The sequence below is a fragment of the Oncorhynchus kisutch genome, linkage group LG8, assembly GCF_002021735.2.
Source record: "Oncorhynchus kisutch isolate 150728-3 linkage group LG8, Okis_V2, whole genome shotgun sequence".
In the NCBI taxonomy this organism is placed as follows: Eukaryota; Metazoa; Chordata; class Actinopteri; order Salmoniformes; family Salmonidae; genus Oncorhynchus; species Oncorhynchus kisutch.
In genome coordinates, this window is record NC_034181.2 from 25171665 (window position 1) to 25188152 (window position 16488).

The 16488-nt window shown below is 42.5% G+C and overlaps 1 protein-coding gene across 2 annotated transcripts in view; it reads right to left on the bottom strand.

Annotated features, from left to right (window-relative positions):
• The window catches only part of LOC109896019 (ras GTPase-activating-like protein IQGAP1), an 84797-nt gene that overhangs the window by 45680 nt on the left and 22629 nt on the right, over window positions 1–16488 (bottom strand). For both annotated transcript variants that reach the window (XM_020490207.2, XM_020490206.2), the window contains exons 3-5: window positions 13776–13932; window positions 13109–13186; window positions 10435–10511 (exon numbers count right to left, since the gene is read on the bottom strand). In XM_020490207.2, the coding sequence (XP_020345796.1) occupies window positions 10435–10511; window positions 13109–13186; window positions 13776–13932 (312 nt within the window). The remainder of the gene's footprint in view (window positions 1–10434; window positions 10512–13108; window positions 13187–13775; window positions 13933–16488) is intronic.

The following is a 16488-nucleotide window of genomic DNA, read 5'->3' on the forward strand; positions in this document are numbered from 1 at the left end:
TATTCTTTCAAATGGTGCTCTGTGGGATGTTCAAAGTTTCTGATATTTTCTTATACCCCAACCCTGATATGTACTTCTTCACAACTTTGTCCCTTGTATTTTAGAGCTCCTTGGTCTTCATGGTGCCGCTTGCTTGGTGGTGCCCTTTGCTTAGTGGTGTTGCAGACTCTGGGACTCTTTCAGAACAGGTGGATATAGTTGAAGTCGGAAGTTTACATACACCTTAGCCAAATACATTTGAACTCAGCTCTCACAATTCCTGACATTTAATCAGAGTAAAAATGTCTGTCTTAGGTCATTTAGGGTCACCACTTTATTTAAGAATGTGAAATGTCAGAATAATAGTAGAGAGAATGATTTCAGCTTTTATTTCTTTCATCACATTCCCAGTGGGTCAGAAGTTTACATACACACAATTAGTATTTGGTAGCATTGCCATTACATTGTTTAACTTGGGTCAAACGTTTCAGGTAGCCTTCCACAAGATTCCCACAATAAGTTGGGTGGATTTTGGCCCATTCTGGCTGGTGTAACTGAGTCAGGATTGTAGGCCTCCTTGCTCGCACACGCTTTTTCAGTTCTGCCCACACATTTTTGATAAGATTGAGGTCAGGGCTTTGCCACTCCAATACCTTTGTTGTCCTTAAACCATTTTGCCAGAACTTTGGAAGTATGCTTGGGGTCATTGTCCATTTGGAAGACCCATTAGCAACCAAGCTTCAACTTCCTGACTGATGTCTTGAGATGTTGCTTCAATATTTCCACAATTGTCCGCCCTCGTGATGCCATCTATTTTGTGAAGTACACCAGTCCAGCCATGCACCCCCACAACATTATGCTGCCACCTCCGTGCTTCACGGTTGGGATGGTGTTCTTCGGCTTGCAAGCCTCCCCCTTTCTTCTCCCCCAAAAATTATGGTCATTATGGCCAAACCGTTATATTTTTGTTTCATCAGACCAATGGACATTTCTCCAAAAAGTATGATCTTTGCCCCCATGTGCAGTTGCAAACTGTAGTCTGGCTTTTTTATGGCGGATTTGGAGCAGAGGCTTCTTCCTTGCTGAGCGGCCTTTCAGGTTATGTCGATATGGGACTCGTTTTACTGTGGATATAGATACGTTTGTACCGGTTTCCTCCAGCATCTTCACAAGGTCCTTTGCTGTTGTTCTGGGATTGATTTGCACTTTTCGCATCAAAGGACGTTCATCTCTAGGAGACAGAACGTGTCTCCTTCCTCAGCGGTTTGACGGCTGCGTGGTTCCATGGTGTTTATACTTGCATACCATTGTTTGTACAGATGAACGTGGTACATTCAGGCGTTTGGAAATTGCTCCCAAGGATGAACCAGACTTGTGGAGTTCTCCAATTTATTTTCACGTTCCCATGATGTCAAGCAAAGAGGCACTGAGTTTGAAGGTAGGCCTTGAAATACATCCACAGGTACACCTCCAATTGACCCAAATGATGTCAATTAGCCAATCAGAAGCTTCTAAGGCCATGACATCATTTTCTGGAATATTCCAAGCTGTTGAAAGGCAGTCAACTTACTGTATGTAAACTTCTGACCCACTGGAATTGTGATACAGTGAATTATAAGTTAAATATTCTGTCTGTAAACAATTGTTGGAACAATTACTTGTGTTATGCACAAAGTAGATGTCCTAACCGACATGCCAAAACTATAATGGCCATGTTCTTGGCCATGTTCTGTTATAATCTCCACCCGGCACAGCCAGAAGAGGACTGGCCACCCCACATATGCTCTCTCTAATTCTCTCTTTCTTTCTCTCTCTCGGAGGACCTGAGCCCTAGGACCATGCCCCAGGACTACCTGACATGATGACCCCTTGCTGTCCCCAGTCCATCTGACCGTGCTGCTGCTCCAGTTTCAACTGTTCTGCCTTATTATTATACGACCATGCTGGTCATTTATGAACATTTGAACATCTTGGCCATGTTCTGTTAAAATCTCCACCCGGCACAGCCAGAAGAGGACTGGCCACCCCACATATGCACTCTCTAATTCTCTCTTTCTTTCTCTCTCTCGGAGGACCTGAGCCCTAGGACCATGCCCCAGGACTACCTGACATGATGACTCCTTGCTGTCCCCAGTCCATCTGACCATGCTGCTGCTCCAGTTTCAACTGTTCTGCCTTATTATTATACGACCATGCTGGTCATTTATGAACATTTGAACATCTTGGCCATGTTCTGTTATAATCTCCACCCGGCACAGCCAGAAGAGGACTGGCCACCCCACATAGCCTGGTTCCTCTCTAGGTTTCTTCCTAGGTATTGGCCTTTCTAGGGAGTTTTTCCTAGCCACCGTGCTTCTACACCTGCATTGCTTGCTGTTTGGGGTTTTAGGCTGGGTTTCTGTACAGCACTTTGAGATATCAGCTGATGTACGAAGGGCTATATAAATAAATTTGATTTGATTTGATCCTAACTAGCCTAAGACAGGGAATTCTTACTCGGATTAAATGTCAGGAATTGTGAAAAACTGAGTTTAAATGTATTTGGCTAAGGTGTATGTATGTAAACCTCCGACTTCAACTGTACTGAGAACATCATAACAATATACACTGAACAAAATAAATAGTTAGTGATGTCATAGATAGGGTTGTTGTGTGTAGGGTTGCAAAGGGAGGGTATATTACTTGAAACTTTCAATGTTTACCAGTAAACTGCCAGAATGATGGTATTCTTCAAGGATTTTATGTAATCTATCACAAGATATCTAATCATAACCGCCATCGATAAAAGACAGTAATGTGCAGCCGTCTCCTCTCTAGGTTTCTTCCTAGGTTTTGGCCTTTCTAGGGAGTTTTTCCTAGCCACCGTGCTTCTACACCTGCATTGCTTGCTGTTTGGGATTTTAGGCTGGGTTTCTGTACAGCACTTTGAGATATCAGCTGATGTACGAAGGGCAATATAAATCAATTTGATTTGATTTGATTTGATAGTTTGTTAACAAGAAATTTGTGGAGTGGTTGAAAAACGAGTTATAATGAATACAACCTAAGTGTATGTAAACTTCCGATTTCAACTGTATATACTGAGACCATGTGACACTTAATTAGTTCGATTGCACACAGGTGGACTTTATGTGACTTCTGAAGGTAATTGATTGCACCAGATCTTATTTAGGGGATTTTTTAAATTAATTTACATTACAGGTTGTAATGCAACAAAATAGGAAAAACAGCAAGGGGGATGAATACTTTTGCAAAGCACTGTAAATGGGACAAACTGAAAGCACGTACATCACCACTGAGTCATGGCTGAACGAAGACATTAAGAACATACAGCTGGCAGGTTAGACACTATCCACAGGACAGAACAGCAGCCTCTGGTAAGACACGGGACGGGGGCCTATGCATTTTTGTAAACAATAGCTGGAGCACGATATCTAAGGAAGTCTCAGGGTTTTGTTCACCTGAGGTAGAGTATCTCATGGTAAACTGTGGACCACACTATCTACCTAGAGAGTTTATCTATATTTTTCGTAGCTGTCTACATACCACCACAGACCAATGCTGTAACCAAAACCGCACAATGAGCTGCATTCCTTCATAAGCAAACAGGAAAACGCTCATCCAGGGGCAGAGCTCCTAGTGGCCGGGGACTTTAATGCAGAGAAACTTAAATCAGTTTTACCTCATTTCTATCAGCATGTTAAATGTGCAACCAGTGAAACAAATTCTAGACCACCTTTACTCAACACACAGAGACGCATACAAAGCTCTCCCTCACCCTCCATTTGGCAAATCTGACCATAACTCTATCCTCCTGATTCCTGCTTACAAGCTAAAATTAAAGCAGGAAGCACCAATGACTCAGTCTATTAAAAAAAAGTGGTCAGATGAAGCAGATGCTAAACTACAGGACTGCTTTGCTAGCATACACTGGAACATGTTCCAGGATTCTTCCGATGGCATTGAGGAGTACACCACATCACACCACACAGTCACTGGCATTATCAATAAGTGCATCGAGGACGTAGTCGCCACATTGACTGTACGTACATACCCCAACAGGAAGCCATGGATTACAGGCAACATTCGCACTGAGCTAAAGGGTAGAGCTGACGGATGTAGTACGATCAAATCATACTACACTGGCTCCGACGCTCATCGGATGTGGCAGGGCTTGCAAACTATTTCAGACTACAAAAAGGGAAATACAGCCAAGAGCTGCCCAGTGACATGAGCCTACTAGACGAGCTAAAGTACTTCTATGCTCGCTTCGAGGCAACACTGAAACATGCATGAGAGCATCAGCTTTTCCGGACGACTGTGTGATCATGCTCTCCGCAGCCGATGCGAGTAAGACCTAACAGGTCAACATTCACAAGGTTGCAGGGCCAAACGGATTACTTGGACGTGTACTCCGAGCATGCGCTGACCAACTGACAAGTGTCTCCACCGACATTTTCAACCTCTACCTGTCTGAGTCTATAACACCAACATGTTTTAAGCAGACCACCATAGTCGCTGTGCCTAAGAACACCAAGGTGACCTGCCTAAATGACTACCTACACATAGCACTCACGTCTGTAGCCATGAAATGCTTTGAAAGGCTGGTCATGGCTCACATCAACACCATTATGCCAGAAACCCTAGACCCACTCCAATTTACATACCACACCAACAGATCCACAGATGATGCAATCTCGATTACACACTGCCCTTTCCCTCCTGGACAAAAGGAACACCTATGTGAGAAAACTATTCTTTGACTACAGCCCAGCGTTCAACACCATAGTGCCCTCATAGCTCATCAATAGACTAAGGACTCTGGGACTAAACACCTCCCTCTTCAACTGGACCCTGGACTTCCTGACGGGCTATCCCCAGGTGTTAAGGGTAGGTAACAACACAAACACATCGGCCATGCTAATCCTCAACACGGGGGCCCCTCTGGGGTGTGTCCTCAGTCCCCTCCTGTACTCCCTGTTCACTGACGGCCAGGCATGACTCTGTACAGGTACCCCCTGTATATAGCCCCACTATTGTTATTTACTGCTGCTCTTTAATAATTTGTTATTCTTATCTTTTAATTTATGGATTTTCTTAAAACTCCATTGTTGGTTGAGGGCTTTTAAGTAAGCATTTCACTGTAAAGTTTACACCTGTTCTATTCAGCACATGTGACAAGTATTCTTTTATTTGAAAAGGAAGCCTGTACAGAATAAAACAAATCCAAAACATGCATCCTGTTTCCAATAAGGCACAAAAGTAAAACTGCAAAAATAATGGCAAAGAAATTAACTTTATGTCCCGAATACAAAGCGTTACGTTTTGGGCAAATCCAACCCAACACATCACTGAGTACCACTTCATATTTTCAAGTATCATGTTATGAGTATGCTTGTCATCGGCAAGGATTAGGGAGCTTTTTAGGATTCAAATAAATGGAATAGAGCTAAGCACATGCAAAATCCTAGAGGAAAACCTGGTTCAGTCTGCTTTCCAACAGACACTGGGAGACAAATTCAACTTTGAGCAGAACAATAACCTAAAACCCCAAGCCAAATATAAACTGGAGTGGCTTACCAAAACGACATTGAATGGTCCTGAGTGGCTGAGTTACAGTTTTGGCTTAAATCAAATTGAAAATCGATTGCAAGACTTGAAAATGGCCAACTTGACAGAGCTTAAAGAATTTTTTGAATAATAATGTGCAAATATTGTACAATCCAGGTGTGCAAAGCTCTTAGAGACTCATCCAGAAAGACTCACAGCTGTAATCGCTGCCAAAGGTGAGTCTAACATGTATTGACTCAGGGGGGTTGAATATTATCTAATCAAGATATATTAGTGTTTAATTTGTCACATATTTTTAACAAATGTTTGAATTTTTCTTCCACTTTGTCACTAGAGTATTTAGTGTAAATCATTGACAAAAAAAGAAAATTAAATCCATTTTAATTCCACCTTTGTAAAACAACAAAATGTAGAAAAAGTGAAGGGGTGTGAATACTTTGAAGGCACTCTATATGCTATAATGTGTGAACCTGCCATAACGTGATACAGTGCCTTGCAAAAGTATTCATCCCCTTGGCGTTTATCCTATTTTGTTGCATTACAGCCTGTAATTTAAATAGATTCTTATTTGGATTTCATGTAATGGACATGCACAAAATAGTCCAAATTGGGAAAGTGAAATTAAAAAAATTACTCATTTCAAAAAATTATACAAAATAAAAACGGAAAAGTGGGGCATGCATCTGCTGTCACGACTTCCGCCGAAGTCGGTCCCTCTCCTTGTTCGGGCGGCGTTCGACGTCACCGGCCTTCTAGCCATCGCCGATTCACGTTTCATTTTTTATTTGTTTCGTCTTTGTTTTACACACCTGGTTTCAATTCCCCAATTACATGTTCATTATTTAACCCTCTGTTTTCCCCATGGTTTTTGTGCGTGATTGTTTTATGTACGTTCGGTCTGTAAATGTGGGCTCGGTATTACGACATGTTATTGGAATATTTGAGTAAAGTTGCTCATCTCTGCTGTCCTGCGCCCGACTCCTCTGCACCAGCTACACCCAAACCACTACATCTGTATTCACCCCTTTTGCTATGAAGCCCCTAAATAAGATATGGTGCAACCAATTACCTTCAGAAGTCACATAATTAGTAAAATCAGGTAGGCCAGTTGAGAACAAGTTCTCATTTACAACTGTGACCTGGCCAAGATAAAGCAAAGCAGTGCGACACAAACAACAGAGTTACACATGGAATAAACAAACGTACAATCAATAACACAATAGAAAAGTCTAAATACAGTGTGTGCAAATGAGGTAATATTAGGGAGGTAAGGCAATAAATAGGCCGTAGTGGCGAAGTAATTACAATTTAGCAATTAAACACTGGAATGATAGATGTGCAGACGATAAATGTGCAAGTAGAGATACTGATACCGAGAACATCAAATAAAGTCCACCTGTGTACAATCTAAGTGTCACATGATCTGTCACGATCTCAGTATATATATTAGAGATCGACCGATTAATCGGAATGGACGATTAATTAGGGCAGATTTCAAGTTTTCATAACAATCGGAAATCGGTATTTTTGGGCGCCGATTTGCCGATTTTTTATTATTATAAAAATGTTTTATACCTTTATTTAACTAGGCAAGTCAGTTCAGAACACCTTCTTATTTTCAATGACGGCCTAGGAACGGTGGGTTAACTGCCTTGTTCAGGGGCAGAACGACAGATTTTCACCTTATCAGCTCGGGGGATCCAAACTTGCAACCTTACAGTTAACTAGTCCAACGCAATAACGACCTGCCTCTCTCTCGTTGCACTCCACATGGAGACTGCCTGTTACGCGAATGCAGTAAGCCAAGGTTAGTTGCTAGCTAGCAACAATCAATCATAACCACTAGTTAACTACACATGGTTGATGATAATACTAGATATTATCTAGCGTGTCCTGCGTTGCATAAAATCTGACTGAGCATACAAGTATCTGACTGAGCGGTGGTAGGCAGAAGCAGGCGCGTAAACATTCATTCAAACAGCACTTTAGTGTGTTTTGCCAGCAGCTCTTCATTGTGCGTCAAGCATTGCGCTGTTTATGACTTCAAGCCTATCAACTCCCGAGGTGAGGTTGGTGTAACCGAAGTGAAATGGCTAGCTAGTTAGCGCGCGCTAATAGCGTTTCAAACGTCACTCGCTCTGAGCCATCTAGTAGTTGTTCCCCTTGCTCTGCATGGGTAACGCTGCTTCGATGGTGGCTGTTGTCGTTGTGTTGCTGGTTCCAGCCCAGGGAGGAGCGAGGAGAGGGACGGAAGCTATACTGTTACACTGGCAATACTAAAGTGCCTATAAGAACATCCAATAGTCAAAGGTTAATGAAATACAAATGATATAGAGGGAAATAGTCCTATAATTCCTATAATAACTACAACCTAAAACTTCTTACCTGGGAATATTGAAGACTCATGTTAAAAGGAACCACCAGATTTCATATGTTCTCATGTTCTGAGCAAGGAACTTAAACGTTAGCTTGCTTACATGGCACATATTGCACTTTTACTTTCTTCTCCAACACTTTGTTTTTGCATTATTTAAACCAAATTGAACATGTTTCATTATTTACTTGAGGCTAAATAGATTTTATTGATGTATTATATTAAGTTAAAATAAGTGTTCATTCAGTATTGTTGTAATTGTTATTATTACAAATAGATTAATCGGTATCGACTTTTTCGGTATCGGTGTTGAACAATCATAAATTGGTCTACCTCTAATATATATATATATATATATATATATATATATATATATATATATATATACATATATATACACACACACACACACACACACATTCTGAAAAGCCCTAGAGTCTGCAACACCACTAAGCAAAGGGCACCACCAAGCAAGCGGCACCAAGGAGCTCGCCAAACAGGTCAGGGACAAAGTTGTGGAGAAGTACAGATCAGGGTTATAAAAAAATATCCCAAACTTTGAACATCCCACGCAGCACCATTAAATCCATTATTAAACATGGAAAGAATATGGCAACACAACAAACCTGCCAAGAGAGGCATGCCCACCAAAACTCACAGACCAGGCAAGGAGGGCATTAATCAGAGAGGCAACAAAGAGATCAAAGATAACCCTGAAGAAGCTGCAAAGCTCTACAGTGGAGATTGGAGTATCTGTCCATAGGACCACTTTAAGCTGTACACTCCAAAGCTGGGCTTTACAGGAGAGTGGCCAGAAAAAAAAGCCATTGCTTAAAGAAAAAAATAAGCAAACCGGTTTGGTGTTCGCCAAAAGGAAATGTTGGAGACTCCTCAAACATATGGAAGGTACACTCTCATCACCCCGAGAACATCATCCCCACAATGAAGCATGGTGGTGGCAGCATCATGCTGTCGGGATGTTTTGTTTATCGGCAGGGACTGGGAAACTGGTCAGAATTTAAGGAATGATGGATGGCGCTGAATACAGGGAAATTCTTGAGGGAAACCTGTTTCAGTCTTCCAGAGATTTGAGACAGACGGAGGTTCACCTTCCAGCAGGACAATGACCCTAAGCATACTGCTAAAGCAACACTTGAGTGGTTTAAGGGGAAACATTTAAATGGCCTAGTCAAAGCCCAGACCTCAATTGCCTTGAAGAATGGGCAAAACTCCCAGTGGCTAGATGTGCCAAGCTTATAGAGACATACCCCAAGAGACTGGCAGATGTAATTGCTGCAAAAGGCAGCGCTACAAAGTATTGACTTTGAGGGGGGCGGGGGGGTGGATAGTTATGCACACTCAAGTTTTTTTTCATCTTATTTCTTGTTTGTTTCACAAAAAAATATATATTTTGCATCTTGGAAGTGGTAGGCATGTTGTGTAAATCAAATGATTAAACCCCCCCAAAATCTATTTTAATTCCAGGTTGTAAGGCAAAAAAATAGGAAAAATGCCAAGGGGTGCGAATACTTTCGCAAGCCACTGTATAGGTTATGTGTGAACCTGCCATAACGTTATATAGGCTATAATGGTTGTGTGATATATATAGAGCAGAAAGCCTAACGCTTGAGGTTGTGTAGTAAAATCCCTCTGAACATGATCTCAGATAAACCTATTCCAGTTCCTCTTTCATATAACAGGTATTTCAATGCTCACTGAAAGTTAGGAGTCAGAGTCAACACTGACTGCACATAAGAAAATAGGCTTCACAGTAAAATATGGTGAGAGGGCTATTAATTAAAATCTAAAAAGTTGAGTGATAGACAGGCCCTTCTACCACCCTCAGCTCCCAATATAACATCTGGCTTTCCTTACAGAGCCTGATGATACTATGTGAGAATGACATCATTGTGGTCTCTTGTAGACTTAAGAGAACATTGTCAAAGGAGACACAAAATAGCTTGAGGAAGCCTACAAATTGAAGCAGTCTGTTGGCAGGAAATGACTTAATGTATACAGGAAGTCACCTATCAGTTCTGAGGCTGTACCTAGCATTGCATGCGCAAACAATATCCATTCAAACACACAAAAACAATGGCAAGCTTGGGAAATGACTGCATATTGCCAAACCTTCGTTCCATGAATCGTGAAAATAGCATGTTTTAACCATAAACTGAAACAGACGATATTAGTTTCATGTCATCTTTTACCAATTTCCTCCATTCATCTTCACTTCTCTTGTTTCACACATTGTTACATTTTTCAAAAATGATCCTCAAGTCCCATTTAGACATTAATATTATGTGATATGCTTTTAGGGCTCTTCAAACATCAGAAGAGCTAAAAACTTAGGTCTCCTACACAATATAATGTGCAGACAAGAAACAAGAAATATTCTAGTGTGCTTTGGACAAAGAGTAAGGGGCATGATGTAAGCACTGAGCAGCAAGCCTAATGGGGGGCGAGTCAGATAGAAAACCCACCTTGTGTTGGAATGCACGCTGTCTTACCTTAACGCGTGTATGCAGTACACCACCTTGGGCATGTTTTTGCGATTGTACACATCTGTCGTTTCAGGATAGAATATCTGAAAGTAGCAACCAGAGGAGGCATTAGTCATGGGTCTTTCATTAACGTCTCCTGATACCTTGCACAGTGCAGCAGCCAAGAGGCACAGCGAGCACACTACATCTTTCAGACTGTCAGCTCATTTTCAACCTGAAGCAGTCTGACACTATTCCTCTGTATCCTCCTGGCAACTGCCACACACCTTTGGGTGATGTAATTCTTGCCTGTCAGTGTGTCTCACTGACTGCTGTGGATGTCCATGTGTTTCCCAAAAGGGAACAGTAGCAGTGAACAAAAGTAAAGCAATCTATTTGTATTTATTATGGATCCCCATTAGCTACTGACTTCCTGGGGTCCAGCAAAATTAAGGCAGTTTATACAATTTTAAAAACATTACAATACATTCACAGATTTCACAACACACCCTGTGCCCTCAGGCCCCTATTCCACCACTATCACATATCTACAGTACTAAATCCATGTGTATGTATAGTGTGTATGTTATCATGTGTGTGTGTATGCATGTGTCTGTTTGTGTTGCTTCACAGTCCCCGCTGTTCCATAAGGTGTTTTCATACATGTTTTTTAAATCGAATTTTACTGCTTGCATCAGTTACTTGATGTGGAATAGAGTTCCATGTAGTACTGTGCGCCTCCCATAGTCTGTTCTGGACTCGGGACTGTGAAGAGACCTCAAGTGGCATGTCTTGTGGGGCATGCATGGGTGTCCGAGCTGTATGCCAGTAGTTTAGACAGACAGCTCGGTGCATTCAACATGTCAATACCTCTCATAAATACAAGTAGTGATGAAGTCTTTCTCTCCTCCACTTTCAGCCAGGAGAGATTGACATGCATATTATTAATATTAGCTCTCTGTGTACATCCAAGGGCCAGCCGTGCTTCCCTGTTCTGAACCAATTGCAATTTTCCTAAGTCCTTTTTTGTGGCACCTGACCACACGACTGAACAGTAGTCAAGGTGCGACAAAACTTGGGCCTGTAGGGCCTGCATTGTTGATAGTGTTGTTAAGAAGGCAGAGCATCGCTTTATTATGGACAGATTTCTCCCCATCTTAGCTACTACTGTATCAATACATTTGGACCATGACAGTTTGCAATCTAGGGTTACTCCAAGCAGTTTAGTCATCTCAACTTGCTCAATTTCCACATTATTTATTACAAAATTGAGTTGAGGTTTAGGGTTTAGTGAATGTTTTGACCCAAATACAAAGCTTTTAGTTTTAGAAATATTTGGGGCTAACTTATTCCTTATCACCCACTCTGAAACTAACTGCAGCTCTTCGTTGAGTGTTGCAGTCATTTCAGTCGCTGTAATAGCTTACGTGTATAGTGCTGAGTCATCCGCATACATAGACACTCTGGCTTTACTCAAAGCCAGTGTCATATGAATAGTAAAAATTGGCAAAAAACAAGGGGCCAAAACAGCTACCCTGGGGAATTCCTGATTCTACCTGGATTATGTTTGAGAGGATTCCATTAAAGAACACCCTCTGTGTTGTTAGACACATAACTATTTATCCACATTATAGCAGGGGGTGTAAAGCCATAACACAAGTTTTTCCAGCAGCAGACTATGATCGATAATGTCAAAAGCTGCACTGAAGTCTAGCAAGACAGCCCCCCCAATCAATTTTTCATACATTTCTCTCAGCCAATCATCAGTCATTTGTGTAAGTGCTGTACTTGTTGAGTGTCCTTCCCTATAAGCATGCTGAAAGTCTTGTCAATATGTTTACTGTGAAATAGCATTGTATCTGGTCAAACACAATTTTTTCCAGAAGTTTACTAAGGGTTTGTAACAGTCTGGTCCGCTATTTGAGCCTGTAAAGGGGGCTTTACTATTCGTGGGTAGCGGAATGACTTTAGTTTCCCTCCAGGCCTGAGGGCACACACTTTCTAATAGGCTTAAATTGAAAATGTGGCAAATAGGAGTGGCAATACAGTCTGCTATTATCCTCAGTAATATTCCAATCCAGATTGTCAGACCCCGGTGGCTTGTCATTGTTCATATACAACAATAATTTTGTCTCCTCTTCTACAATGACTTTATGGAATTCAAAAGTACAGTTCTTGTCTTTCATAATTTGGTCCAATATACTTGGATGTGTAGTGTCAGCGTTTGTTGCTGGCATGTCGTACCTACTCCCCTACCCTGATCATTATTTTGAATTAAAACAAATAGTGAAACATTTGAATCCATCAATAATGACAAGACGAGGCCATAATAACCATGTGAATAAACAATGTATCATATCATTGGCTGTCTGTCGACTCCTAAAGATTCTCCTTTGGTAAGTGTACTGCTTCTCCAAAACAGAATAATTAATTGTTGATCATCATCAAACATGCATCTCTGAGCGATTCCAGTGTTACCATCACATGGCATGACAATAAGGTGTTCCATAAGGACGCACTAGAACAAAGAGCGTGCTTTAAATTGACATGGTCCACTGTCATTTGACTTACTGAAATCCATAAAACAGGCATATCAGCCTTGTGATATTACCAGTTACTAAAAGGTTCTGATACTGTATGCCTCTGGTAGGAGGGACTTGGGCAGTGTGTGTGTGTGTGTGTGTGTGTGTGTTAGTCGTACCTTAGGCAGCCCTACAGACTCCATGGCCCGTAGCCATTGCACTGTGTTGTCTGTGTGTCTGAAGTGAAGTCCTGTGCGCTGGAGACAAACACAGACAAAACAGAAATATTAGATCCCTGCAACTGAGTCTGTTGTGCATCAGAAATAGCATGTTATTGGTAGGAATCATACGCATGCAAGGATGTGCACATGCAGGCACACGGAAAGATGAAGGAGAGTGTATGCGTGAGTGTGTTGTCAGCACAGCTGCTGTTTTTAACATGGGAGGGGGCATCACTCTGTCCCTTGGGAGATGGTTGACAGGAAGTGGGGCTGTCTGCGTTGGATCTGGGATTAGACATTTCCTTTATGACGCCATGGAGGTGTGGGGGAGAGGCGAGGAACTAGATAGAGGTGGGGTGTGGGGGAGAGAGGATAGGAGAGAAACTAGAGAGGTGGGGTGTGGGGGAGAGGAGAGAAACTAGATAGGGTGTGGGGGAGAGAAACTAGATAAAGGTGGGGTATGAGGGAGGAGGAACTAGATAGCGCCCACTGCCACCCAGTTGTGATCCTGTGTCTGTGACAGTTTTACTATGTAGTCTCGTTAAATTCATAGTCTGAAAAAGTGTAAATTAACTTGGAGTATCCTGCGGTACCAGATCTTTCCATATATGAGGACAAAGGTCACCTTGTAGCGAGCCTGGTCCCTGTCATAGATCTTCTTCTCAGACACCATCTTGGGAGCAAAGAACTTGGCCAGTTTTCCAAGGTAGACTCCGTTCCTCAGACCCTCCTCCAGATCTGTGGTGGAGGGCAGCTCCTCCTCTACACACGCCTCCATCCACCTGGGTATACACACAAACACTGATCTCAGAAAAGGAACAAAATATATACTTCCTGCTTTGCTCCTATGGGGACACTAATAATGGCCACCAGTCCACCCATTATGGCATAATTGAACTGAATGGGGATGCCCGTTCTGCTAATTCTAATGATGACAACATCTGTTCAGTCATTTATATGGAAATGACTGGAACAGAAACTGATCTCACAACAAAATGGCAACCGCTCTCCAGTCATTCATATGGAGCAATAGGGAAGAGACACTGATATCACAACAGAATAACACAGGGTTATTTTTATAGAAACAGACCAGTGTTTCCTTTGGATGATTTGTTAGGAAGGGTGTAGGGTCCCGCCCTGTCTATGTAGGCTAACTGTGAGGCCAGGTAAACACTAGCAGAGACACCGATCCCAGAACATCATATGTTCATCATCTTTGAGGAGCTTATGGATAACAAAACGCAAATGTTTGGACCAAAGTCTGACTCTTTGAACCTGTTGCCCGCTCATTCCTTGGCTTCAAGTTAACAGTTCTCTCAATATGAAAGCTGTCGTCATGGATACAAGCGGATATAAACAAACATAACCTTGGTCTGTCCATCACCTTGCCCCGTGTTGATCTGCGATCTAAGAGCATGTGAGCCATTACCGGGCTGACTGACAAGCCGCCTACGCTAGCACCACATAGGTCAATATTGGCTTTCCCTGTACTTATCGAAGGAGCAGCACAGTCAAGGGAAAACCAGCAGTAGACCTAGGCTAACTCAGAATGTTCCTCTGGTGATTGTTGGGATTCACTTCAGGTCTTATGGTCCACAGGACAAAATCCAATCCTCAGTCGTCACCCAAGAAAAAAAAAGAAAAAAAAAAAAAAACAGTCCACCTTTCTGTAGGTTGGCTACATGCTTTATTTAAGTCTATGTCTGCATCCGTAGGAATCCTCCTTGCTTCCTGACATTTCATGGTATTGAAGGATTAGGTATTGTAGGACTGTGGCAGTGGTTTAAATTTTACAATATACTAAGTGTGCACACAAACACACCTGGAGAGGCATGTGCAAGTCACAAAAATGACATCAAGCCTTCAGTGAAAGGCACAGGTGGAAGGGTCATTAAGGAGTCCCACAACTGTTACAAAATATCTAAATCCAAGTTCAGCTGGCTTAGGTTTATATTGACTGTACAGTATTTGACATGACTGGCTGGTTTGTGCATCCAGTCACTAATCTTAATCTAAGGAATTAGACTACACAATCTACCTGTACATTCAGTCAGTCAATGTATACTGACATAACATAACACGTCAGTTTGTCTATAAATTGACTGACATGCTTGAGGATGATAAACCCTCTCGGTCTGTGGTGTTAATAGACTGGTACTGACCCAGAGAGAAGAGTCCATTGTTCCAGCTCCCACATTCACTGTCCAACATACCAGTGTAGGGGGGTTGGAGAGGCATGCCTTTTGGCAATACATTAGGTTTCTGTAAACTGTTTAATAGAAGACTATTTGGGGCATAAGAGTAAACTGTTCAGGAGTATATGGGGCAGGGAACAAGGGTTTGGTCCTCAACAAACTCAACAGTAGGCCTATAGGTGATTCTGGGTCTCGAGTCAAGATGAGTGAAATCCTGTAAGACAAATTGTCATGCATGTGCTCAGGAGGGAGAGTGAGAGAAAAGAGATCACGCTTAAATGTACAATATAAATGCATCTGTTGCATTTGTTACCCCAGTAATCATACACACCCTTGAAAGCTGAACTGAAACCACCAATTTAGATGTTGAACCTTGCAGCAAGTAGAGTGTCAGTTGAGAATAATGTTAAGTTCCCTATAAAATGTTACAGTAAGATTTGTTTCACAAGTGAGTTCCTTGTAAAAATGTGTGGGGGGGATGTTCAACACACACAGGGTGTTAGAAGTTATTATTAAAGTCACAGTAAAGTCCAACTTCATTCAGGATAACACATCTTTTTTTATTTTTTAAACAGGCCTCCCCTCCTCCGCCCTGCTCACTCCATCAGGCCTCCTCCGCCCTGCTCACTCCATCAGGCCTCCTCCGCCCTGCTCACTCCATCAGGCCTCCTCCGCCCTGCTCACTCCATCAGGCCTCCTCCGCCCTGCTCACTCCATCAGGCCTCCAACGTCCTGCTCACTCCATCAGGCCTCCAACGTCCTGCTCACTCCATCAGGCCTCCAACGTCCTGCTCACTCCATCAGGCCTCCAACGTCCTGCTCACTCCATCAGGCCTCCAACGTCCTGCTCACTCCATCAGGCCTCCTCCGCCCTGCTCACTCCATCAGGCCTCCTCCGCCCTGCTCACTCCATCAGGCCTCCTCTGTCCTGCTCACTCCATCAGGCCTTCCCCCCTCCATGCAACCACTAATGACAAGTCAACATCTGTCTGTAGGCTGAACCACCACAGCAGAGACAACACTCTGACCCAACAAGTGTCAACCCAACAAACACACCATTCCCTCTCTTCTGTCAGCACTTACTGTCTCTGTGTGGACAACCACAACAAACATGTTATTATGGCAAGTCAGTCCATGTCACCC